This window comes from Crocodylus porosus, unplaced genomic scaffold (assembly GCF_001723895.1).
Source record: "Crocodylus porosus isolate Cpor-Errol unplaced genomic scaffold, CroPor_comp1, whole genome shotgun sequence".
NCBI lineage: Eukaryota > Metazoa > Chordata > Crocodylia > Crocodylidae > Crocodylus > Crocodylus porosus.
In genome coordinates, this window is record NW_017728937.1 from 1059866 (window position 1) to 1069809 (window position 9944).

The 9944-nt window shown below is 45.2% G+C and overlaps 1 protein-coding gene across 1 annotated transcript; it reads right to left on the reverse strand.

The window, feature by feature from the left end:
* Positions 1-889: 889 nt before the first annotated feature.
* Positions 890-7694, reverse strand: BET1L (Bet1 golgi vesicular membrane trafficking protein like). Its single transcript, XM_019547226.1, has 4 exons — positions 7637-7694; positions 6576-6667; positions 5678-5734; positions 890-3211 (listed from the first exon to the last, which is right to left on the reverse strand). Exons 1-4 carry the CDS (start codon positions 7653-7655, stop codon positions 3044-3046), a joined length of 336 nt encoding a protein of 111 aa, XP_019402771.1. The 5' UTR covers positions 7656-7694; the 3' UTR covers positions 890-3043.
* Between the last annotated feature and the right edge of the window lie 2250 nt (positions 7695-9944).

Below are 9944 nucleotides of genomic sequence, written 5' to 3' on the forward strand. Positions count from 1 at the left end.
CAGATGGGGTCCCCAGCTGCCAGAGCTATGGAGCGGGGGAAGAGATGTGAGCTGCCTACTGCAGACTTAGGGCTCCCTGCCCTGCTACCTTTCCCCCACAGGCTGCCATGGTGGGCGAGACCCTGTGCAGTAGGGCAGAGAGGGGCAGGGAGGCTCAGTGCTGCCACTGGGACCCCTACACTGCCACGGCGAGGTGCTCCCTGCTCACCTGGCATCAGCAGGGGCACAACTCCACATTGCCACCTCCAATACTACTGGGTCAGCAGGGAACATCTTGCCATGGCACTACAGGGCTCCCCACCGCCCCCAGATGAGCCACCTGTGGCTCCATCCTGCACCCCAACTGCAGCCACACAGCCCTATCCTGGCCCTGGGTCCCAAGCCCCATGCACCACTCTAGCTGCCTAATTCCCTCCCTCCTTCGCTATGGGAGCCTCAATTCCCCCTGCCCCAACACCAGACTTACCTAGGAGGAAGCTGTGGGAACTGACCTCCATTCTGTCTGGCTGCCACGTGCTTGTGTGCAAATGCACATGCCACCTCCTGCCTGATTGCCCTCCTCCCACTCCCCCCAGCCCCCAGCAGGCTGGAACTCTGCCAGCCTGCAAGAGGAAACCCCCTGTTTCCATGTTCCCCCACCCTTTAAGAGGAGAAAAACCTGTGTTTTTCCACAGTGAATGGAAAACCCAGATCCCTGCTTATCATTTTCTGGCCTGAAGCAGTTGATTTTTGCCCACAGTTTGTGTATTGGTTGCTGGAGGTGATATTGCATCAAATGAATTCCAAGGTATCAGACCCTGTAGAACCTCAGTATAAATCGGGTACAAAATGTTTAGAAACTGGTTTTTGATTTTGTAAGAAATTCTGAAAGAAAAATACCGATACAGAGTCTCTTAAAACAGTACAACTTTATTTTCAGCACAAAAAGCAAAATAAGCAGATCACTGCTGAAGTGATCTGGAATCCTTTCATCAGGAGGGATTTACTTTACAGAATGAAGCCAAGCAATTTACCCTTCAGAATGTAAAATGAGCTCAGTACTGCCAAGTCTTGCCACAGAAAACAATGCGAAACAGAATTGGGTCACCACAGCCTCCTTTTCCACACAAACCCACTGCACCTTCTGTCTCAAAACTCTGGAACAAGATAAGTTGAAGCAGGTTAGCTAGCTCATTATGAGATCAAGATTCAAGGTGAGGAGGAGGAGATTGGTTTATTATTTCAGATTTATATCCAGTTTTGTCAGGGTTCTTGGGTCAGAAAAAAACTCCTCAGATGTACTGCACATCACTTGTCAAGGCTGAAAAATGTACCTAGGAACTGGAGAATATAAATTGGCCAGGATACAGAAAGACTGAGTACATAGAGGAATAGTTTTTTGGTCCAGCAATTTGGTTGGCATAAAACGAGCTAAGAATCCTTACAGGGAAACAATTTCAGACAAAATACACACTATAAAACATTTATGGCAGAGCTGCTTTGTACAATAAGGGCTTGTTTTTTTAATTCTATTTTTTTAAAAAGACCCAAACTCTACTATAGCAGTATTTTTACCAGTTATATATGATTTAATGGAACTGAAGGAAGTTATAAATAATTCAGATATGAGAGAACAGGCCTGGAACAGAATGAGGGGTGAAGTAATGGCAAGTTCATTGCATGAAAGGGGAGAAGAATGGTGTTTTTCAAGGAACACTCTTAACTAGCATATGGTACACCGCAGGATGGAGTGGCCGAGACATTCTTTATTTGCACAGCTTTCTAATGTACAGAATACTGCAGGTTTATAGTAAAATGAGGGCTTTACACATGCGTTGCATCTCAAAGTCCTGAACACTCTAGACAGTGACTGCTTTAAACAGACAATACTTTTCCATATATTTATTCCAGAAAGATACAACAAGTGGTATGCTAAGTATCTACCAGACTGGCTACAGAGAAGAAACCAAGTTGAGTACTTGAAGCGACTTTCTGTTTTTAAAACCACGCTTTTGGTCAAATCCTTTGCACTTCCTTTTCCTATTAAAAAAAGATGGGGCCAGGTTTTACCCTGTTACCTAAACTCTAAGTTTGCATAAGAAATGTCTTCCTCCACATACCAAAGTGCTAATTTATGAGGATGCTAGTACCAACTGTCAAAGGCATACAACAAGGCCTAAAGCAACTTCAAATTATCTTTTAGACACTGCAAATTAATATTTCCCTGCTCCCTAGGTTTTCAACTGTTTCAGGTCTTTAATGGTTGCAATGGGAAAGCCATGTGTACCTATAATCGCTCACACATACTTATGATACAAAGAAAATACTAACAGCAGCCAGCGCTCTCCTGTTGGGTCTCTCCCCATCTACTACAAAAATAATCAGTAGAACCAAACTCTTATCCTAGTAACATCTCACTCTATCCCCAAGTCCATCAGTAGTTCAATGTGACAAGAAGTTATTTAGCTCCAAGCCTACCCTGCATGCAATTTGGAACTTCAAAGCACTATACAAAACTATTTTAACCCACAGAAATACCACTGGCATCCCCATACCAAAATATGAGTCAGAAAAAAGATTTGGCTTAAAATCCAGGAGCATCTGCTTCCCACGCTCACATTCAGCTTTGTAATATGCTCTGCTTTTATAAGTGAACCGAGCACAGGCCAATTGCCCATGTTATGGTTATGGATTTACTTTGATCACAAACCTTCATATTAACAGCATGGGAAGACAGTGAAGTTAACACTGAGGCCATGGACAAATCAATAGAAGAGGGCTGAAGGATATAGATAGCAAGAGAATAGATGACAGCTGACTATCAACAAGATCAAATTGTGTCATACATAAATTTTAAAAAGGTTAGAATGAATCGTTCACCTTATTTTAAGAAATTATATGACCCAGATGTCCAAGACCACCCACAACAACAGCTTCTTTGGACTCCAACTTGTTATCTGATCCTCCAGAAATCTCTCAGCAGGATAAACTGAGGGTGACTTTGAATAAGTCTAACATTGTCACAGCTTTCCATTCCATAAAAATTCCACTACAAGGACCTCACTCAAGTCCGTGCTTTCGACACCAGATAGTAGAGGATGAAGAAGATGACAATCAGTCCAACAGAAACATAACAGAGTAGTTTGCGATTATCCCTCCCTGATCGCGTCATGCTGGAAAAACGCTTCCCGGTCCCAGTCAGCAGGCCGGTCACACTCATGAAATCTGAGTCCTGAGGGGCAGAAAAGGTGAAATGGAAAAGTTATAACACAAATCATAGAGTTCACCTGGAATGCACTCCTTATTTCAGTCATTAGCTGCCATGAGAACAGACAGTAACAGAAATTCTAAGTCTAGATTAAGAGAAAAAACAAAATACAAGAATTCAGGTTTTGACAAAACAGATTTGGCTACTCTCAAAATCCAGGGAAAAGCATCATGTTAAGGATGTCTGAAGGGCAGGATTGTAAATGTAACACACTACCCAGAGTGTAACCCCCACCCTATGTTAATGTAAGTTTAAAGGTTTTAATTGCACCCTAACCAAAATAATGTCGTGCCCCCCAGAAAAACTTTATTTTCCCTTCCCCCCCTAAATCACATCATACACCATACCTCAAAAACACGTGTTAGTGCTGCATGTAACTGCTCTGCCTGTCAAAGCCAGTTATCACTGATTAATTCCATGTGCAGCCTTAGTCCAGAATAAGAGTGACCCCACATGGAATCAGTCACAGATAGCATGTGTAAACAAGCCTTTGAGATTAGAAAAAATGAAATTCCTTCCTGTAGTGTTGTTTGCAGAGTAGGTAATAATGTTGCTCAATGTTGTGTCAAGGCACTAAAATACCCTGCTATACAAATTCTTCCCGATCTTCTTTCCTTTCCTATCTTCTCACAGCACCACCATAGTCACAAATCACATTTCCCTAACCAAAATCTTTTTTTTAAAAATGGCTGCTGTTCACTCTAATTAGTTTCTGATGACCTCCAACCTGCCCCTTTCTTAAAGTGCTTGAAAAGAAGGCTACTTTCTCAAACCTCTCCCAGAACTATATCTGAAATATGCAGTCTAAAAATGGCTACAAACAAGGAATTTACTTTCTTCCAATTGTCAATAACCCTTTCCTTTCTGATGACAGCTGGTCCCCCCCTCCTCAATTTTGATTTCAATGAAAAGCTTGTATCAATTTTTCCTCCTATACCACCTCCCCAGTTATGCAGGCATCTTCATAGTTCCTCCTATTTACCCAGTAGCTTTGCACCTTTGATAATGGTCTTACTTCTGCATCAAGAACCCTCCTGTTGGCTGTGCTCTTTTCTTCCCCTCGCTTAACTATCTGATTTCTACCTTTATCATTTGCTGTATTTTTTAAAGAACAGTCAGATGAATACATCATTGCAGAACTTTAAGGAAGTCAGAAAGGGTAAGAGACAATATTAATTTCACAGTTTCTAGCTTAAACTCAGGTTTACTGCAAGATATTTATCTGAAGTCCATCTGCTGAAGGGAAGGAAATAAAAAAAATGGGCATACTGTCTTGATTTAAGACCTCTCATTTAACTTTTCTGCCATAATCATGGTCTCTTCCTTCACCCTAACCTTCCACTCTCCTCCATTTCCAGTGCAAACAAGTATACATTAGACCTTCCACACACTGTCCACGACATCACTGTCTGAATGCCAGCTCTGCTGAAGCCTGAATAGGTTCATTTTGCCTTGCTTTCAATATTGTGGTTATCTTCTATAGGGGTTACATGCTCTAGCTACCCAGATTCCAACGTGCAGGCAACCACTTCCCAACTCACAGAAACAGCTTGACCGCATCAATCCCAACCTCAAACATTGGCATTGGAATCCCTTCCTTTAATAATTCAATCATGAAGTTATTCTTAGTCAAGAAATTCTTGGTGGGCACATTTTAAGCTACAGATCTGGTTTTGTGGCCAAATAGTTTGCTTATTACTTTAAGTAATAAAATGCTTTGAAATTAAATTGTATTATATGAATGAAAATCATAATATTAAACAACGGAAGAAATCTTGAGACAAAAAAATCTGCTTGTGTGAAGCTAGGGGATTTTCTAGCCACAAACACACGTATTGGCTGCACAAGCCATTCCCCAAGTTCCTGGAGTCTCAATCAGCAAAAAAGAGTTTAAAAGACATGCCAGGTTTTGTCTCAAAAATCACCATTTTTTAAATACCCGTGGTAATTAAAAATGAGAAGAAAAAGGAACAGAGTACTTGGAATCAGGGTTTGTAGTGTTAAAATATCAATTCTATAAATCCAGTGCATTTCAGAGACTGTAGAAATACCCCCAAAAGATTTATAAACACTTCCAAAACTCCCAAACAGGAGTGACAAAGGCAGACAGGCTTATATTATCTTCATAGGAGCCAGTGTGTAATCCTAGTAAGTAATTTCTATCTGCATTACTGAACTATACTATTCCCTATCAGTGTCAACTCTTATTAAATGCTGGCTGTATTTGCCCAACATAATATTGGGAGCTTTTAAGTGTCTGTTGGCCTATGTACTTAAAACCCCAAACAATGTTTTCATGTTACCTGATATGTGCTGGGTTGTTAAACCCAACTGCCAGAGTTTGATCACCTTTCCTTCTGAACTATAGGGCAAACCCTTTGAAGTCAGCACAAAACCATTCACAAGTTAGACATCTCACCAGTGTCTTACCATGCCATCCAGATAGTGATTTTGATCTTCAGCATCTTTGTCAATATCCAGTGCCAGCTAATCAAAACACAAAAGGATGCAAGTGTTACTGTCTCCAAATTAACAGATCAACTCCTAATATATCTGAAGCTGGTGAAAATCCAGCCACACAAACAGGCCATCACTTCCACTGCCTCCTACACATTACACACTGCCATGTTTGCTCTGTGCAATGAAAAAAAGAAGACAGGGGAGGAGGGAGATTCTCCCTATATTTTAAGATTATATAAATTCCTGAGCTTTGCAGCATTGGAAATAAAGGTCTACAACTAGTTGGAAGCTGCTGTACATGAAATGACCATGCCAATCACGAAGCAGTAACAGAACACAGATTCTGGTTTTTTGCTAATGATGCTGTCTGTGCGTTGGAGCCATATGCTAATTGAGGCTTTTGACATTAGTGGAAGCAAATTATTACTATGAATACTCCTTTAATAGCCATGGATACACCATGACTATCATCACCATAAATATCATCGCAACTCCCTCCTGAAGGAAAACAGAAAGTATCTGCATGTTTTTTATTAATATTTTTAACCTGGTTTTATAACTACTTTCTTCCACAGAAGGCATGCCTGGCTTGACATGTTTACCTGCTTTGGCCTCCCTGCTGTTTACTTTTTATAACAAATTCCTTCTCTAGCTGCCACTAATACCAGACAATTTTGGTGACAAGAAAATTGGTAAAATTTCCCAGGCTACTTCATTAGAACAAGTTAACTATGCAACCCACCACAGGCTGCATCATATCCTGGATCTTCTCAAACCATGGAATAAAGAAATCACCTGTGTGTAAACCATCTCCTCTCTCACAGTGAACACAGCAAGGAAAATGGACCACATTGAGTTAGTAACTAACCGATTTCAGCCTGGTGACTTTGGTGGCAAGATTGTCTGCCATACGCTTGTTCTCAACATCTAACATATCATCCATACCGTTCTGACCCTGGCCTGAAAGAGAGAGGAGGAGTCTTATCAGTTATGACACAAACATCATGTCAACTCATCACAGCTGGTGAGAGAACTGGGATTTCTGTTTGCAGCGCTGCCACCACTTTGTTGTTAGTTAGGAGAGAAGGAAGGTTAGGTGACTCTGAGTACCATTTTAAGAACCTGTTTCCCTTATCCCTCAAATGTCACCCTAAATGTATGATATGTATCCGAGACAAATTCATCAGACACCCAACATACATGCAAACCCTGAGCCTGCCTTAGCTACACAGGTGCAAATCTTGAGAGAACTTGGACTCAATTATTTATAGATATATTATGTGTGTGTGCATATACACCCCCCATCTATACCTAGATATGCAGACACACACACATACACGCACACGCACATATACACACACAGGTGTGTGCATCTGCGTATCCACATACAAACACGCATATATTTGTTCTTTGACACACGAGGATCTACAACGTGTACAAGACAGGTCAGCTAGTGTGCCGAAAGGGACCTAACAAGATACCTGCATCGGCAGCTGCCAACCCACGCAAACGTATGCCCCAAGCCACGGGGGTCACTGCAGGACGAGTGGGGTGGCAGGGCGCCTGGAGCTCTTACCGAGCCAGTTATCAAAGGGGCCGGTTGAAACGTCTCCTGCCTAATACCTGCCCCACCAAGAGATACAAAAAAAGAGATGTACTCCTAGCACCTAGGCAGCACTGGCAGGCGTGAAACACACCTAGTGCCAGCCTCTGACCTGCAAGCAGCCCAAGCAACCCCTGGCCAGGCAGGTGAGCGCGGTGGGAGGGCGGACACACAGCATCCCCCCCTCCCCCAACCCGGGCCGGGACCGGCAAAACAAAACCTCCCCCAACCATGTCCTCCCCACTCTCGGGCAGCCCCAGGGACCCCCCTGCAACCGCGCGAGCCCCCAGCAGGGATCCGGGGTGGGCTCCCCCGGCCGCGCTCACCGCGCCCCCACTCCGCCATGGCCGCGGCCTGTCTCCGTGGCCGACCTCGCCCCGCCCCGCCGGGCCCCGGCTGCTGTGGGCGGAGCCACCGCGTCTCCTTGCTCCGCCCCGCACCGGGCTTCTGGCTCCACGCTGCATGGTGAGAGCCGGGAACACAGAGGCCGGAGACTCGCCCGTGGGGCGGGCTCCCTCTGTCCGCCCGAGCGGCAGGAGTCGGGGTCTCCAGTTATAGCAAGGGAAGATTAAGAAGTTAGTGAGGAAAATAAAACCACCTCACGCTAGTAAGGTAGCACAGCAAAGGAGGTCCCCTGGCAGGGAAACACTGTGTATCTGCAGCCATGAAGGCAGTTTTCCTCAAGCGCTCCCGGGGACAACAGCTTCTCGGCCGCCCGTCCAGGTGTTGGGGCTTAAAGCCCGCTTGATGGAAACGACAGCCTCTCCCTAGCTCGCTCCTGCGGCCACACGGCTGAGGGCGGGCGGGCGAAACTCGGGGGCCTCCGAGCCTCGGGGCTTGGGCCTGCCCCTAGGACACCTGCTGGAGGATTTGGGAAAGAGCTGCAGCCCCGGTGGGGCCGGAGGATGTTTGCCAGTTGTAGGGCGGCTGTGGTTCTTGTCTGACGCAGGGATTTGGACTCAATTTGGCAGGGAACACGAAACATTTCTTTAAAAAAACAGGTCACCCAGAGAGGTGGTGGCCTCTCCATCCTTGAACGTTTTTAGGACCTGGCTAAAAGCCTTGGGTGTGATGACCTAGTGGGGGGATGGTCCTGCTTTGAGCAGGGGTTGGACTAGATGACCTCGTGAAGTCACTTCCAGCCCTCATTTCCTAAGATGCCACTCATAAAAGCCCCTCGCCTCTCTGGCAGGTTTCCTGGGACATCAGGGCTGCAGCATCCCTCCAGCACTGCCAAAGGCAAAGGGCATGCCTGTCCAGCGCTGTTTGACTTCCTTTTTTCTCCCCTCTATAGCAGTGACTCTCAGGCAGGGGGCCATTGCACCCGAGATCCTTTTTAAGGGTGCCACACCAGGCTAGGCTTGCAAATATCCACATGTGATGCACAGGATAGACCCAGTGACTTCAAAGAGGAATATGTAGCGGCAAGAGCCGGCATGCCTGCTGTGACAGTCGGGAGTTCTTGTGGGTGATTCTTTTATCAGACCTTCTGTGTGTGGTTGGGATAGACTAGTGCTTCTCAACCTTTTTAGTCTGAAGGCAGTCTCCATAGGGAGTAGCATTGGGATTATTGGACTGAACAAATTCTTGGGGGAAAAGGGCATCAGTAGCTATTGAGTACAGGAGTTAGGGGTTTAGCCTCTGACTTCAAAGTTCCTGGACCTTAAATGCTAAAGGCTGCAAGTGATGCAAGAACGTAAATAAAAACCAACCCTAGTCTTGTCTCATTTACTCTCCCTTTCAGCATCCACTTTTTGTCACTGTGACACAGGCCAATTTGACACATAGGGTTAACGTGGACTTGATTACCACAAAGCAATAGTTACCCCCCGCCCCAGCCCCATAAGCAGTGGAACGGGGTGGGGCACCCGGGCCATAGCCTGACCAGCATTTAGCACGTTAATTTAGCTAGCCATGCAGTTAAAAAAATAGCTGGGCGGTTTTAGCCAGAATGGCAATTACACATTTGTGGGTTACATAAATTAATGTGCTACAAGTTTGTCGGGCCGTGGCTTGGGTGGCCCACCCCATTCTGTGGCCTATGCCCCCTGTTATTAGAGGGGGCTATTGGGTATATGTCAATTGATTTCAGGGGACAACAAAAGATAAAACAGAGTGAGGTCAGAGGTTCAAAATGGGGGACAAGTGGGGGACACTGAGCAGAGTACACTGGACAGTGCCCAGGGAGCTAGTGGACACTGCCCAGTGAAACTGCCTGGAGATGTGAATGGTCCCCCTGGCCAGAGCCTCTGTGTGACAAAGGATCCACGGCCAAGGTGGACCTATAGTCTGACACAGTGAATGGCAATTCTTATGTTCTTACAGGCTGGAGGCAGCCCATCAGGAAAGACCAGCTCTTATTTTTCACTCATATTTAGACTACTGAAAAAAAATAGAGCAATTCTGTTGCAAAGAACTCACACAGGCCATTCCAGGTCTGAATGCTTTTAACACCATGGATTCCTTTCCTGACATCTCTGGGTTTATTTTGTGAATCCCATTAGCACGCTCAACAGGGACAACATTGTGTGGCACCCCTGAAAGGATGCCAAGGCATCCCCGGGTGCCATGGCACCTTGGTTGAAAAGCATGGATGTAAACATCCAAGCTTCTGGGTATCCTAGGACCCTACCT

Excerpts from the sequence above, each read along its gene's own strand:
- BET1L (XM_019547226.1), bottom strand. Across the intron at positions 5,735-6,575 it reads AAGTCACCAGGCTGAAATCG|CTGGCACTGGATATTGACAA; the intron begins GTTAGTTACTAA and ends TGTTTTGATTAG. Across the intron at positions 3,212-5,677 it reads ATCACTATCTGGATGGCATG|GACTCAGATTTCATGAGTGT; the intron begins GTAAGACACTGG and ends TCTGCCCCTCAG.